Genomic DNA, 16,365 nt, shown 5'->3' with positions numbered 1-16,365 from the left:
TCCTAATTAATTTTGGATGCTCCATTTCAAAATAATTCAAAAGGTTTTTTCTTTTTGCATATTTTGCAGAACTAGCTCAACCAAATCGTCTGTGAATAGCCTTGTTATTTGGATGGTAATGCTACATGTGCAAAACAACATTTCTGTCTCCATCCACTAATATCTGCTTATGTAAATAATGCAGGCAAACTCAGAACAGCCTTTTATATGCAGTCAGCAGGGCACCTGCATCTCTTCTCAAGCAGACTCAAGTGACTGTTCATGAACAGATGGCCAGAGAGTGAAGGAGTGAGAAGAGGTGTTAAAAAAGGTGTGAACGCTGATAAAATTGAGAAATTACTGAGAAAGATTAACACACTCCCCAGACAAACGCAGTGGAGCAACTGTCTTGATGTTTTTAAGCAGCCAACAGAGCTAAAAAATAGCATTTGTTTTTGGGGGCTAAGACGGTGCTTTGATTCAGGCTTTCTAAGTGCTATTTATGAGCCTCTATTTCAAAGCCCTCCAACTAATCCAGCTGAACAGTGTCCCACTTCACTTGAGAGTTAGGGCTGCACATAACGATTAATTGCCACTTTGAACGATTACGTAAATGTGGCATCCATAATTGTAATCGCGATTAGAAATTCAATTAATTGTGCAGCCCTATTGAGAGTGCTTACAAACTCTTAAAGTCGACATGAAACAGCATTCAAAAACCATTTTGTGTCCGTAATTTGACTTATTTCAGAGTGAAACAATATTTAACAAGAAAGAAGTAGTATGCAGTTGATTCAAACTGCTAAATGAGCACCTTCTTTCAAAATCATTAATCACATGCCGCTGTTACATCTTAGAAACGAAGTCTACCAGCCTCAGTTGGTGTCAATAAATAAATACTGCTTTCAATTCTGTTCTAGACCTGAAAAGGGAATACTTTCTTTTCAAAAAGGCTTCAAACATTCTCCACTGTCAGACCAGAGAGATTTTGAAAACCACTTTAAACACAAGCCCACTCACAACATCAAGGCCTACTTTCAAAGAATAAAACCTACCTTTCCAGCTCGGACATGCTCCTGTCCTTGTCCACTGACACCCTGAAACAAACAGAAACATTAGGTTTAGTTAGTTGCATCCGGCTACAATCTGCTACCACCTTCTGGTGGACACATGATACTACATCAAAATCTGCATTGGAAATAATGTAGTAGATGATATACAGTGTGTACGGAAAGTATTCAGACCCCCTTAAATTTTTCACACTGTTATATTGCAGCCATTTGCTAAAATCATTTAAGTTAATTTTTTTTCCTCATTAATGTACACACAACACCCCATATTGACAGAAAAACACAGAATCGTTGACATTTTTGCAGATTTATTAAAAAAGAAAAACTGAAATATCACATGGTCCTAAGTATTCAGACCCCTTGCTCAGTATTTAGTAGAAGCACCTTTTGATCTAATACAGCCATGAGTCTTTTTGGGAAAGACGCAACAAGTTTTTCACACCTGGATTTGGGGATCCTCTGCCATTCCTCCTTGCAGATCCTCTCCTGGCTGCAATATAACAAAGAGTGAAAAATTTAAGGGGGTCTGAATACTTTCCGTACCCACTGTATATTGCTCTTTCCTGGTGTTCATCATATAATAATTTTGTTCATCATTTTTAAAAACTGAAGGGAGTCAAAATTATGGCTTCACATTAAAAATACATTTTATGGCACAAGGAAAATAAAGCAATGTAAAAATAATGTAAAGAAAAATAGGTACCCATAGCTTCCCGAGGGAAAGTTGAATAATAATAATAACATAAAAGTTAATAAAAGTTGAATAATATTTTTATTATAAATACATAATCTAATCTAATACAATATAATATAAATAAAAAATATAAATTAATTAAATGAATAAATTAAACTTTAAAATAAAGTAATAAAAGAAAAATAATGGTCACAGATTTTCTCTTTGTACCTTGTGTTTCAGCAGACCTCTGAGGTCACCAGCCTCTTTAAGTTTGGACTTGTATAACATCCAGCGGTAATGCAGCTCTTCTAGTTCCACGTCCTCCTCCGCTGACGTACTCTGCCGACCGGCCATCAACTTCTGGAACTGACTCTGACCCCAGGCTACACCGGCATGTAAACCCTATAAAAAAATAATAATAATTTTCACGACAAATTTACTATGAGGGGTTTGTGTAGGTGTAGTAGTTAAAGATTTGTGGATCATAATCCAGTTATTTCGAATCCAAAATTAACCCTTTGCTTAAAAAACATTACAGACCAATCCTGTCTTAGAAATTTGATGTCCACAATATTATCAAACAAGCTTTTGTAATTTTTGTGATGCAAATACAGTACTGTTCAAAAGGTTGGGGTTTGGATTTGTTTTTTTTTTACGTTTTTGAAAGAAGACTCTTATGCTCATCAGGGCTGCTTTTATTTAATAAAAAATACAGTAAATACTGAAGTATTGTGAAATATGAATATAATTTAAAATAACTGTTTCTATTTGAATATATTTAAAAATGTAATTTATTCCTCTGATGGCAAAGCTGAACTTTCAGCAACCATTACTCCAGAATTCTGAAATTATTCTAATATGCTAATTTGGCGTTTAAGAAACATTTCTTATCATTAATGCTGAAAACAAATGTGCTGCTTTATATTTTCATCTTTCCAGTTGACTGATAAGCAAATCTGATTCACAGTCATCAGTTTTTAATGACATTACGGAGTAATTTAACAATTTCTTTACAGAAAAAAAATGGCAGATAAAAATGCTTTACAATGTAATTTAATGTCCACATAGAAATAATATCCAACAGATTTTTTTAACACTTTATGAGCACATTATACTGACAATCTCTAAGTTATGCCTATAAGTAAAAGTGTGTCTGAATTAGCAACAGTTATTAATGGAGAAGGAAGCAGTTCCTGCTAACATAAAGTCAGGTCTTAGCACTGAAGCATCTGGGCACTTTGTCAGCTGTAGGGCTCCGAGGGGGTGAACAAAGTCCTCCTGTAGCAAATCGATGCGTTTTTGTAAGAAAAATAAGCATATTTAAAATGTAATAATCAATTTAATCTAACTTGCGCTCACTGTTGTACACAGTGACCGGGCGAATGATGTATGAGGTTGGATTTGCGCATGCGCCGCTCAGAAGTGATGAATGCGGAAGCGCAGCGGAGAGATCAAATCAAAACAATGGTCACTTATTAGAAGAACAAAACAAGGATTTGTAAAGAAGAATGTCGGAGGATTTCGATATAAGCCAAGAGGAGACTGGTTTTCCTCTGCTTAAGTAAGGAAACGTTGCTTCCTTTGCTCCTGTTAACAAACGCTGGTTTTCACGAGACTCACCGACGCATGCGCAATGCTGAACTCATACGTCATCTGCCCGGAGCTGCTTCCGTGTACAACTGTTGGCGCAAGCTAGATTAAAGTGATTATTACGTTTTGAATATGGATATTTTTCTTACAAAAACGCATCGATTCGCTACAGGAGGCCTTTGTTCACCACCTGGAGTTGTGTGAGACATTTATTTTATGGATGGGCGCTTTTTATTTAACTTCTTTTGGACTGAAGAAGAAAGTCATATACACCTAGGATGCCTTGAGGGTGAGTAATTTATGGACTAATTTTCATTTTTGGGTGAACTAACCCTTTAACTGAAGATAATCTCAATGTGTTTTTTTTTTCCCCACAGAGTACAATATGCAAAAGATTGAAGTAGTTTCAGGGTATATTCAACAGGAAGACCACCTATAAATTGCCATTCAAGAGCTTTCCCAAATCAGAGTTGTGAACAAAAAAAGTCAATGTTACACAGTGGCTGTCAGTTCAACTGTCATCAGATATGACAGCTTCCAGGTAGTTGTGAAGTTTGAATTTTTCCAAGCCTGGGGTAAAACCTGAGCACAAGCCTTTCAAAGCTTCACAGATCTGCAACCACAATGGCACTGATGTAAACGCATGTACGGCACACAACACATCAGATTTCCACAGACATGTAGCTTCACATACTGAAAATTATCCAGCGTGTTCTTTGTGACCAAAGTAAAACATCACACTGCACTTTGTTGAATAAGATATCAAAGCTATAAAAAAGATTGTTTTTTACTCTAACACTTTTTGATATTTTGGACTCCACATGAAACTTTAATCAAAAACATAAAAAAGAAAGCAAAAAAAAACTTAAAACACCACCAACCTTGAGTGTATTCTGTCTTATCCTCAGTTCTTTATCGCTCAAGGATCTTTGGTTGTTCAGAATTCCTGTGAGTTTGTCATTTTCCTTGTGAAGCCACGCTTCAAACTCCCTCCTCTGGGCCTCCATATCAGCAAGATGTTGGGGCCCCTGAGAGCCCATCTGCAGCAGAAATGAAAAGAGACATGATTATATTTATGATTATAGCCTAGGCACTGCTTGCATAATAGTGGCTTTAGGGCTGGATGACCTAGCTAAAAAAAAAAAATCTCCATTTCTAAGTCTTTTGATGATATTGCACATCTCTTTTTACGTATTTGCTCTGAAATAGCACCAGACTCAAGAGTATGACTCAACATGTTTAATAATGTAAATTAAAGTAAAAATCTAGTTTAAAATAATAAAGGCACGTTTTCCTTGCATTTTTCACTAAATAAACAAAATGATCATTTTCATTTTCTCTACTATCCAAAAGTTGGAGTTTAAAAAAAAAAAAAAGAAGTTTCTAAGTTTCTTAAGCTCACCAAGGCTACATTTATTCAAACAGTAAAAACAGTAATATTGTGAAATATTATTGCAATTCAATCATTTTTTCACTATTTTGATATATTTTAAAATGCAATTTATTCCTGTAATTCCTGTAAAAGGTTTGAAACTTTGACAGTTCCTACTATTTATAATGCCATTTTGCTACTTATGTTTAAATCAGAGACTTTATTATAGCCTACCAAGTCAAAAGACAAGGAGAGACGGCAAAATATCATAAAGCATGGCCAAAAACGGCATCAAATAAAAGCACTGGAATATTTACTATGTAATTTAATTATATTGCAAGCAAAATCACTGCACATACATAGCATATTCTGATATAAGTCCCAGCCTTATGACAAGATATAACAAAATACAAGAATCATATTTTAATCATAATAACCTGAGTGTCATCATGGGGGATCTGTGACTGCCGCATCCTTTTCTGTGCATCAGAGTCAGTCCCACTTAAAAAGCTGCATCTACCTTTTATATCAAGGTCTTCGATCCCAGAACCAGGTATGTGTTGTTCAACCCATTCCCCAGTCTGACCACCGCTCCTGAGCAAGTCACCTTTGTCCATCCCAATCCTCTTCCTGTTCACATTACGGTCACCTCCAGATATGACTGCATCCACTTCATCATCCATGGACTGGTCTTGGTAACTCCACTCTCTTCTCCAGACCTCTGAACCTCCTGGTCTTCGATCTGGTTTTGCTTCCATGTTTCTCTCCAGCTGTAGGTGACCTGTTGATTCTGGCCCGTGGCAGGATCTCTGATGCTGGCCTGTTACTTCATCTCCTTTGGCAAGTCCCACTTCAAAGTCTGAATCCATTCCCTGGTGATGCCCTTCTGCCCATCTGTCCAGGAACTCGGTTCTCTGTAATAGGGGATCTTGGTCGCCTGTGGCAGCATGTCCATTCAGAAGCCTAGTAAGTTATGGTTAAAGTAATAAATAGGTTGTCAAAAATTGAATTTTCATTTTAAAAAAGTGAGATATACTGGCCAGGTCAGTGATTAATCAGCAGGTATTTGTCTATTTTGAAGTATTTTAAATTGAAATATTACACATATCACCTTTAAAATACTTTGTTCAACAGTAAATGCTAATTTCTGGATCTTTTTCCTCAACGTCTGACTAGTAAACATAGTGTGATCACAGCACTGATTCACAAAGCAATCAACAATAATTAAAATCAAGATGACCAGGTGAACTGGGTGCAGTACAATTAGAATGTGAAATATGTCTGCTGCAATTTATATGAGGCTTGTTCAACAGGTCTGACAAAATATCATAATTATGCTCCTTGAGTCATAGTTTTTCTTCATTTAATACCATCAACACCCACTATATTACTGCAAGCCTTACTTCTTCTAACCTGTAAAGATTGAGACTAAGCGTGTGAAGGGACATCCAAGTCTCTCTGAAGCGTTTAAGGTCTTGCTGGATGTGAACTTTGCCTTCATCAGAGGTTCTGGCCAGCACGGTCTGACCCTGAGCCTCTGTCTGATGAAGTTGAAGCTCCTTCTCTGGAAACTCTCCTAGTGCTCTCTAGAGGACAACAACAGTGAAACAAGTTTGAGTCTAAAATACTACAAAGACATGCATACTCAGCCAAACATTCATTTGCTTTTATGACATGACTCAAGAGAATCAAAGAAACTAATAGTGATTAATAGAAAAACATCAATATTTGACTATAGTTAAATATCTTTATAAAATAAGTTAAATATATTTATAAAATGGGTTAAAGTGTAGAATTTTTATCTCACAAAAATGTAACATGGCATTCATGATTTCTGTCAAAATACAAATGCTGCATCAATTAACTGATAAAAAAAAGTGATAATGAAAACAGCTAGTGCTGGGTGGTATGACCAAAAATTTTGGATATTGTGGATGAGTTCTTCTGTGTCATCACGTTCTATTAGCTCTACAGCTTAAGTTTCGGAACTTTCACGCTTAGTAACACATACAGCTGTTCCCTCACCACAGTGCAACAGTGAAAAGGGACCCCTTTCAAACAGTGTCGCGTTCCGAACGTTGTTTAAGCGACATACACTGGTATTGCGGTATTTTAAAAATTCATATCAAAACAAAAATAAACACCGGTATTCGGTATGAACCGGTATACCGCCCAGCACTAAAAATAGCTGACAACAAATGTTTAATTATCATTTAGTTTGGTCTGTATTCTTATATTCAAGGATTCCATTTTTTTTTTATCCAATTACAACGGGCTTTTCTTAATTTCCATGACTGAAATTTATTTCAAATTGCCTGATATTTCCAGGTTTTCCATAACTCTGTATGAACTCTTTATATAAATCATAACGTTTTTTTAGCACACAATGTTAAAAACATTTAAACTTTTTTTGTTGTTTTTGTTTTTTAAAGTGTTTAAAGCCTAGTTTGCACATTGTTTGAATGTTGTTTTGCTTTATAACAAAATGTTTTTACAGAAATGTTTTGCTTCTTCATTTAGATTATTGAACAAATAAATCAACAGATTAATTATATAAATAAAATATAATCATAATAATAATTATATTAAAATCACAATAGATTAAAATAGGATCCATCAAACATGGCAAAAAGCTTTCAGAAGCTTTGTTATGTTTATATCATGTACTAGTCTTGATAAGACTAATATTTACTGTAGTAACTAAGCCAAAATTGTTGCTCATAGGTGTACCTCAGCCTCATGCTGGCGGTTATCGATGCTCCATTCCCCATTTGATCTGCGAAACGACTCTAGCTTCTGTCTCATGATCATTAACCACTTCTCCATATTCAGAATATTGTCATGGAAACTCTCGTGTTCTGCAATGTTCTCCTCACTTTCATTCACCTTCATCTGGTAGGAACAACAACACACATACACATAAATACACACATACATTATGAACCCGAAACAGACGTGAGAAGAATTTTAATGCAATAAATTCTGGTATCTTTTCCGAAAAGAAAAAAGAAAAAATCTCTTCGGGACACAAGTGTGCATTAAAACTGAAATAAGGAGGTTTGATCAAGGCCTTCATAGTCATCGTCTTCATCATCATCATCATCATCATCATCATCAACACACAGCGGGAGATATGGAAACCGGGGTGTGATCGCAGCAGTTTCCACAGATCTTCAGGGTTAAATCAAAATCACTTGTGAAGTTGGGAATTTTTGAAGTGGCTAGTAAAAAGATATGTAGCCTCACCTCATTATTCTGAATTTTGTATTTCCATCAATTAACGATAAAAATATGAGGAATAGGTCTTTCAAAAAGGAAAAATCATTTACTCTTTGAAAATCTTTCCTCTGCTACAGCTCTCAAATTCCTAACTCCATAGATAAATTAGCCCCAGTTACTGTAAAATTCTTTCAACATAATTTTTTTCAACAGTTTTTCTTTTGTATCATGGATGCCTGCACACAGGATGTAATAAATCATGTTCACAAAATATTTATACAGTTGCAAGGGTGATGCATGAGCATGATAACATGATTGGTTAAAATTTAGACTAGACTACACTTCTGAGAAAAGCTTTCTCATGTTTATTCCTAGACACCCTTTTGTAAATTCCGTAACAAATCTTTTGGATTGATTGTCCCATAGAATCATTTCCATGAAAACAAATCCATTTAAAAATAATTCTAATTCAATTAAATGCTGCTCTTTTGAACATTCTATTCATCTACAAATCATGAAAAAAAATGTATCATGGTTTCCACAAAGATATCGAACAGTAAAAACAGTTTTCAATGCTAATAATAATAAGAAATGTCTCTTGAACCCCATATTAGCATATATTAGAATGATTTCTGAAGGATCATGTGACACTGAATACTGGAGTAATGGCTTCTGAAAATTCAGCTTTACCATCACAGGTATAAATTACATTTTAAAAGAATTAAAACAGATAACAGTCATTTTAAACTGTAATAATATCTTACAATATCACTGTTTTTATTGTACTTTTGATAAAATAAATGCAGTAGTGCTGTCAAACGATTAATCGCGATTAATCGCTTTCAAAATAAAAGTTTTTGCTTACATAATGTATGTGTGTGTAATGTGTATATTTATTATGTATATATAAATACACACACATGCATGTATATATTTTAGAAAAATATGTTGTTTATACATTTAAAATATTTATATATAATATCAATTATATGAATATAAATATATACATGGAAATACATGGATATATTTTTTAAATATATACTGTATGTATGTGTATTTATATATACATAATAAATATACACAGTATACACACATATATTATGTAAACAAAAACTTTTATTTTGGATGTGATTAATCGCGATTAATCGTTTGACAGCACTAAAATGCAGTCTTAGTGAGTGAGCAAAAGAGACTTTGGAACAATATGAGGGTTACTAATTGATGACAGATTTTTCATTTTTGGATGAACTACAACTTGAATTAAATTTACAACCATAGACAGGAAATTCAAAGAATCTTGAGCAGAACAAATCTTACCCGAACTGCCTTATAAAGCAATTTCCAGTCCGCATACAGACGCTCAAACTTTGTCCTGTTTGCAGGGCTGGATGACACCAGTGTCTCGAGAGCTATGATATGGGCTTCACAATCTTCCAAGTCCTTTCTAATGACCTGCAGAAAGATGCACACTCATTTTACATTCAGTCTGCCACTAGCGAGTCTTTCCCGCTCACACCTGGACAAGCCACTCTGATCAACCAGCGCAAACACATTGAGCTCAGCGTGACATAACACCTAGCTCCTTAAATTATTCACATGACTCTTTTAGTGTGTGCTGAAAGACGATCTAATCAAAAGTCACTGTACATCTACAGCATACCACATGCAGAGATTAAAACCAAAACAGCTGTTTAAAAAGAAACTCAAAAAGCAAAACATTTTTGAAGTCGGAAACAGCTATATTCTCTGCTGCTCACCCTGAGTTGGTCGGCCTGGGTCTTCTTGGTAAGAATATCAGGTTGAAGTCCATCCGTCATGATGAACCTCTCCTTTATGGAGGTCAGTTTTTTGTGTATGGAGTCATAGGCGTCAGAAAAGTCCTTTGTCTTTGATATCAAACCCTAAGGGCATTCATAGGATACCACATGGTTTGGGATGTTTAGACAATATGTATAAAGTTTAAGACAGGGATCAGAATCCCTTTTGAAATACTGTAAAGCGCTATTTTTAATTTTTATTACTAATGCCAGACAGAACAGATTTCTATTAGTGGGCAATATAAGAACATATTTATATCATGGTTATCTGAAAATAAAATAAAATAATCTATCAGTGGGTGATATAAGTATACATTATATCATGAGAATCTGAAACTAAAATATAAAACAAAAATAAAATAAACTAATCTATCAGTGGACAATATAAGAATATATTTATATCATGACAATCTGAAAATAAAATAAAAAATAAAACAAAATTTATCAGGTGGGTGATATAAGAAAACATTTATATCATGATGATCTGAAAATAAAATAAAAAGATATCAGTGGGTGATACAAGAATACATTTATATCAAGATAATCTGAAAATAAAATAAAAACAATAAAACATTTAACAAACTATTTATGAGAAAGTGATATAGAAGCTACTGAATAATAATTGAATGAAAAAAAAAAGTCTTATTGATTTAAAACAACACCTAAAGGATTGGTATTTAATGAAGAATAAAGTAACTTAAAAAAAAAATAAAAAATACTATTTTTTTCATTGCATACATTTAGACAAATAAACAGGGCTTCTTTTTTTTCTGCCGGACATGATATGCATTAAAGGGGTCATATGATGTTGCTAAAAAGAACATTATTTAATAAAGAATATCTCTTTGGATTTGAGACTTTAGTCTTTGCAACTTTACAGATCTTCTTTATGCACCAAGAGCTTGTAACACTCCAAAAAGAAAGGAAAAATCATATGACCCCTTTATCGTTGACCACATTTTCTGTTATGCGAGACTATGCATGTTATGGCTAATGGCGAGGTAAAGAGAATTGATGTAGCTCAGGCATTTACAGTCCGTACATACAGCAGTAAAATTTTAAGCTGTTGCTGGCGGGGTACCTGCAGGTGGTTCTTGCACTCTAGGAGATTGCTGTGGAGTAACTCTCTCTTCCTCACATCCCCTCTGAGCTCTTGCAACAGATCATCAGCTTTTTCTTGGCCAAAAACTGAGCTGAGCAGATCACTCTTCACCTGGAGCAAACTCAAGCGCTCCTGGAGCTGCACACTGTTTTTAAGTAACTTCTACAAAGAAGAAAACAAAAGAAGAAAGAGCACACTCAATAACTACAAAGAGAACAAAGCACTAACACAGAATTAAGGCAAAAAGAACTGCAAATGCTTAAAAACAATATGATCATATCCACAACAGATTGTAGCATAAACTAGATCTATAATCTTTATTTTCTCAAAACAAAGTGTAAATCAGGTGTCAAAAATGCTGAACGGGAAAATATCACAACATTCAGAGTGTAACTCATGTACAAACTCATGTAAGCTTTGCCAGTTTAAACTTTTAAGAGCCAGAGGACGCAAGCTCGCGCGCGCAGTGAGAAGATTTGTGCGTGCGCTCATCCGAAGCGCGCAAACCCGTGTCAATATTAAGCTCTCTCTGAAGTATTGTGTTTAAATGGACAAATTCACACAAAAATTATGTCAAAATGCCCGTCTTGGTAAGCATCCTATAGCAGACATAGCCGGCTGAACGTACTTACAGTGTCTTAAAGTGACAGCACTTTCTTAATGTTAATCAAACAGCAACAACAAAGAAATCACTCACTGCTCTTGATTGAATAGCTTTTGTAACTTTAATAAAGATTAATCTTTAATTTATACAGTCAAATATGCAATGCTGTTTTACATTTCAATACTTTATTCAATTCCTGTACCTAAAAAATAATTTTAGACCTACCTAAAAAAACCTGAAATCACTGTTTATTTTATTTGTATCTTTACTCTTTTGTATGTATTTGTGCTGTTGCTTGCAGTTAGATAGATTATTCTTATTTTCTTTATTTTTATTTGACAGTATAGTTTTTCCCTAAACATAGCACATACCGAACCGTACCGAAACCGTGACTCTAAAACCGTGATACAAGCCGAACCGTGAGAAAGTTGAACCGTTTCCACCCCTACTTAGAATGGGCTAAAAAATTTGAAATAAATTAGAAATCGTTTTGCGCCGTAAGCCCTCATTTTACAGCAAGTATGTTTATGAATTTAAATCTATCGAGTTACATAACTATATACAGATTCCAGCTATTATTGCAAATAATCTTATAAAAAATAAAAATAAATCTTAATTTATTTTTAATTAAATTTGTTTATTTGACAATTTTTGGAAGGGGCCATACTAGCAGAAAAAAAAGTCCTGTTAAATATTTGTTTGTTAATATTTGTTCTGAATGATTTGATTCACATACAGTTCTTTACTAAATAATGTGATGCATGATGCATCACATTATTTACACACTACTGTTCAAAGTTTTGTAATTTTTTGATGTTTTTGAAAGAAGTCTGTTATGCTCATCAAAGCTGCATTTATTTGATCAAAATACAGTAAAAGCAGTAATCTTGTGAAATATTATTACAATTTAACATGAGAGTTTTCTATTTTTCTATTTTAAAATGCAATTTATTCTTGTGATGGCAAAGCTGAATTTTCAGCAGCCATTACCTCAGTCTTCAGTATCACGTGATCCTTCAGAAATCATTCTAAGTTGCTGATTTAGTGCACATATTATTATCAAAGTTGAAAACCATTGTGCTGCTCAATATTTTTGTGAAAACCATGACATGTTTTTTTTTCTCTCCAGGATTCTTTGATGAATAAAAAGTTAAAATGATTAGCATTTAATTCAGGGTATCTGCAGACTTTTTTACATTTTTAAATAAAATTTAAGACCAACACAAATAAAATTATTACCATATGAGCCATAAAAAATCTTACTAACCCAAACTTTTGAATTGTAGTGTATCTAGAGGGACAATTTTTTTACTCCACCTCTTTGCACAAGAAAAAAACCTTTTGTTGAAAGCTACTTGTAGGTGTATATAATTTACCTCAATATGCTGCGTGAGCAGAGCGATTTGGGAGAAATCTGTCAACTCAGCGGAGGCCTCCAGGACCTGAGAAACCACCTGACTCCACTGGCTGAAGCCATACAGAGGATCCTGCAGTATCTGCCGAAGAGCCATCTCGCTCTCAGAGGACAGCCTGAAAGATCTGCCTTTCACACTGCAACAGGAAACACAAAACAACTCTACTTAGTAGTCCTATACAGTATGAGCTTACAGAGCTTTCAACAGATGGCTGCCACAAAACAAATGAATAAATAAATACAGTAAACCCTGTGTATAATGCACTAATTGTTTGAAGTGCTTACATTGGCACTCTTTTAGGATACACGTTGTTTACGGCTGACTAGACTTGTGTAAGTGACATCACACTGACAGTAACACAATGAGGACGGAAACCTACATGACGAGCCTCCCATTATGTCTGCATGACAGAATGTTTACCAACGTCATTATCAATAGCTAATGATTAATAAAATATCCATCAAAGTATTTCTCCTCGCCTCGTTCCTCCTTTGCCAGAGGCTCTTTGCATGTGTGTGGTTGCTGACAATACTGTACTACATCGATGTTTCCTGTCAGCTTGATTTTTGAGTGGACTTTGCTGTTCCGATGAGCATGAACGGTATATAAGTGGAGCACTCACATGAGCCGTGAGCGACTGAGCGGAGCACATACGCATAGAGTGGATAATACGCAGAGCGTCACACCACGTGAAAGTAAACATTTTAGCAATTTAAAAATATTAAAAAAGGATTTTTTACACGGCACCCCGGTTGGGAAATACTGTTCTAAATAATGCCGCGAGTGGGGTTTGAGGAAGTGACGTCACCTGCGTCTGCGCAGTGCAACCTGATGCAGCCCCTGAAGTGAGACACAGGAAACAGAAATACTGCAACATAATAATAATAACGCGACTAAACGAGACGAAATAACGTTATAACATTTAGTTTCGTCTCGTTTTGGTCAACGAAAATTAAGAAATACATTTTAGCATATTTTTTATTTTGTAAACCACATTTAGTCTCGTTTTTATTCGTCAACAATATTGCATTATACATTTAATTATAGTCATCGTCACATGACCAGCATTTACGTTGCGTCACGTGATAAAGGTTCGTTGACGACGATATTTAGTCATAATTTTCGTTGACGAAAGCAACACTACTGCTCACCTCTGGTACTCTTTCACCACTGCTAGCATCTCATCAGACAGGCTTTTGGAATCTTGTGGGAATCGGAATAGCTCTTTCAACCGGGATTTCAGCTGTTCCACCCTAGGCTCCTCTGCAATGAGCTTATTGCGCACACCCTGAAATGTGGACGTAGAGAACTAATTAATGAAATGAGTACACACAGTGCGTTTGAAGGCAGCTCATTCAAGCAGGGCATAAATGCAGAATTTCTCCACAGGGGGCCCAGACAGCTTTCATTGATCTAAAAAAGATTTTCATCCTTGTTGGTTTTCCCCACTGCTTACAGCAAACTTGGTCTAATTGAATACTTTGATGGATTGAAATAAAAATGCACAAACACACACACACACGTGAATGTGTGAACATACAACCTTTGACGCCGTTTTTGCTAATGACGTTTATATCAAAGACACTACTAAAGCATCTCAACATCTAATTGCTCAAATTTAGATAGAAAAAAAGCTAATAGCGTATAATGAAGCCCTATACCAATGTGTACTGCAGTTAATGAATAAGGCGCAGGTCGTTTGCACTGAAATAAAGCACACAAAGTGTTAAAACTGTATAGTGAATTTGCCCTTGTGTGTCTCACATGTAGGAGGTATGCCACATTCTACTGTTCCAAAAACAACTTGTAGAATTAGTTTTACTACGGCTCAAATTACTGTCTCACCCCAAACAGGAATTTACCTAAGGCATTCTCTAAATCACTGTAGTTATCATGTGCTGTCACAAAAACATGCAGAGTCTCCATCTGTATCCTACAAGAAGACATCAGAAGACTATTTGGGAGTGGTGAGAGAGATGAACAGAGTGCTAACCGTGTGCGTCTTCCATTGAGCTACCATGTGTTCCTTAGTTCTCTCTCCATCCCTGCTTTCCAGATCACTGCTGAGGTTCTGGACCAAGGTACGAAGCTGCTCCAGGTCCACCCACAGCTCCTTACAACGGTTTGAATACTCACTTTCAGAGTCCAGTGAGCTCTGGAGCTCTTCTTGAATCTCCAGCAGCACTTGGCGTAACCTCTGCCAGGCCTGCCTCAACTCCTCCATCTCTTTTGTGATCTTCTCTGCACCTGCTGGAGACGTGTTGGCCTTCACAGCTTCAGACAAATTTTCAATGTGCTGGAGAGTGCATTCTTCTTTGGCTATACTAGCATCCAGTTCCTGATAGAGGTTGGATGGGTAGAAAATAATGAATTATTTACCATTCATTTCACATATTCTTTATAATATATTTGCAACAAGGCTTTCTAAACATGGAAAGAGAGGTGGAACGTAATGCAATGGCCAAAGACGTCCGTCTGTATGTGTACACAGACCAGTGTTTAAGAATTACTGCAAGTAGAATATACAATGATTACTATAACTTCATATACAGTTAGTGTTGTATTTGTTAACTAAAGCTAAAACTAAATCTATTAAAATTGAAATGAAGCTGAAATAAAATAAAAAATATCAGGAGCAGTACAGAAAGTACAGACATAGTGCAGACATACATATAATTTAAGGTAATAATGTGAAATAAAACACTAATAATAAAGAGAATATAATAAATAAAAAATATAATATGGTAATAAAATATAGAGAAAAAGAAAATATCAATAGACAGAATTGTGAATGTGCATATGTGCTATTTATAGACGAAAAATTTTGTTAAGTTATTTACTGTTGTACAGTCCTGAGATGTGTAATGTATTGTTCAGGTAGAACATGGCCTGGGGGAAAAAGCTGTTCTTGTGTCTGGCTATTTTGGTGCTCAGTGCGCTGTAGTGCCAGCCAGAGGGCAACAGTTCAAAGAGGAAGTGTGCTGGGTGTGAGGGGTCCAGAGTGCTTTTACCAGCCCTTTTCCTCACTCTGGAGGTTTAAAGTTCTTGGAGGTTAGGCAGAAGGGCACCCATAATTAATAACGCTGTTTTGAGCATGTTGAGCTCCAGGTTGTTAAAGGGTTAGTTCACCCAAAAATGAAAATTCTGTCAGTAATTACTCACCCTTGTGTTGTTCCAAACCTGTAAGACCTTCGTTCATCTTCGGAACACAATTTAAGATATTTTTGATGAAATATGAGGGCTCTCTGACCCTCCCATAGACAGCAAGGTAACTACCACGTTCAAGGTCCAGAAAAGTACCAAGATGATTGACAAAGTAGTCCGTGTGACATCAATGGTTCAACTGTAAAGTTACGAAGCTACGACACGCTCGCGTCATGGTAATGTCGTGAACGCACGTCCAAAGTGGAGACGAAAATGTGGAATAAAGTCGTTATTTTTGTTTTCTTTGCACAAAAAAGTATTCTCGTAGCTTCGTAACTTTACAGTTGAACCACTGATGTCACACGGACTACTTTGTC

General features: G+C 35.5%; 1 protein-coding gene across 3 annotated transcripts in view; it reads right to left on the bottom strand.

Moving 5' to 3' along the window:
- LOC107680780 (nesprin-3-like) overlaps positions 1-16,365 on the bottom strand; it is a 34,898-nt gene that overhangs the window by 3,072 nt on the left and 15,461 nt on the right. For 2 of the 3 annotated variants that reach the window (XM_016476825.1, XM_016476827.1), the window contains 12 exons: positions 14,838-15,182; positions 13,996-14,132; positions 12,806-12,980; positions 10,805-10,987; positions 9,664-9,807; positions 9,224-9,358; positions 7,418-7,579; positions 6,101-6,273; positions 5,125-5,650; positions 4,197-4,355; positions 1,954-2,127; positions 1,035-1,076 (listed from right to left, as the gene is read on the bottom strand). In XM_016476825.1, coding sequence (XP_016332311.1) covers positions 1,035-1,076; positions 1,954-2,127; positions 4,197-4,355; positions 5,125-5,650; positions 6,101-6,273; positions 7,418-7,579; positions 9,224-9,358; positions 9,664-9,807; positions 10,805-10,987; positions 12,806-12,980; positions 13,996-14,132; positions 14,838-15,182 — 2,355 coding nt within the window. Of the gene's footprint in view, positions 1-1,034; positions 1,077-1,953; positions 2,128-3,734; positions 3,929-4,196; positions 4,356-5,124; positions 5,651-6,100; positions 6,274-7,417; positions 7,580-9,223; positions 9,359-9,663; positions 9,808-10,804; positions 10,988-12,805; positions 12,981-13,995; positions 14,133-14,837; positions 15,183-16,365 lie in introns of those variants that run through there. The other variant, XM_016476828.1, reaches the window with a different exon arrangement.

Source organism: Sinocyclocheilus anshuiensis, unplaced genomic scaffold, assembly GCF_001515605.1.
Source record: "Sinocyclocheilus anshuiensis isolate Anshui unplaced genomic scaffold, SAMN03320099.WGS_v1.1 scaffold869, whole genome shotgun sequence".
Lineage (NCBI taxonomy): Eukaryota > Metazoa > Chordata > Actinopteri > Cypriniformes > Cyprinidae > Sinocyclocheilus > Sinocyclocheilus anshuiensis.
This window is presented reverse-complemented; position numbering and strand designations above follow the sequence as displayed.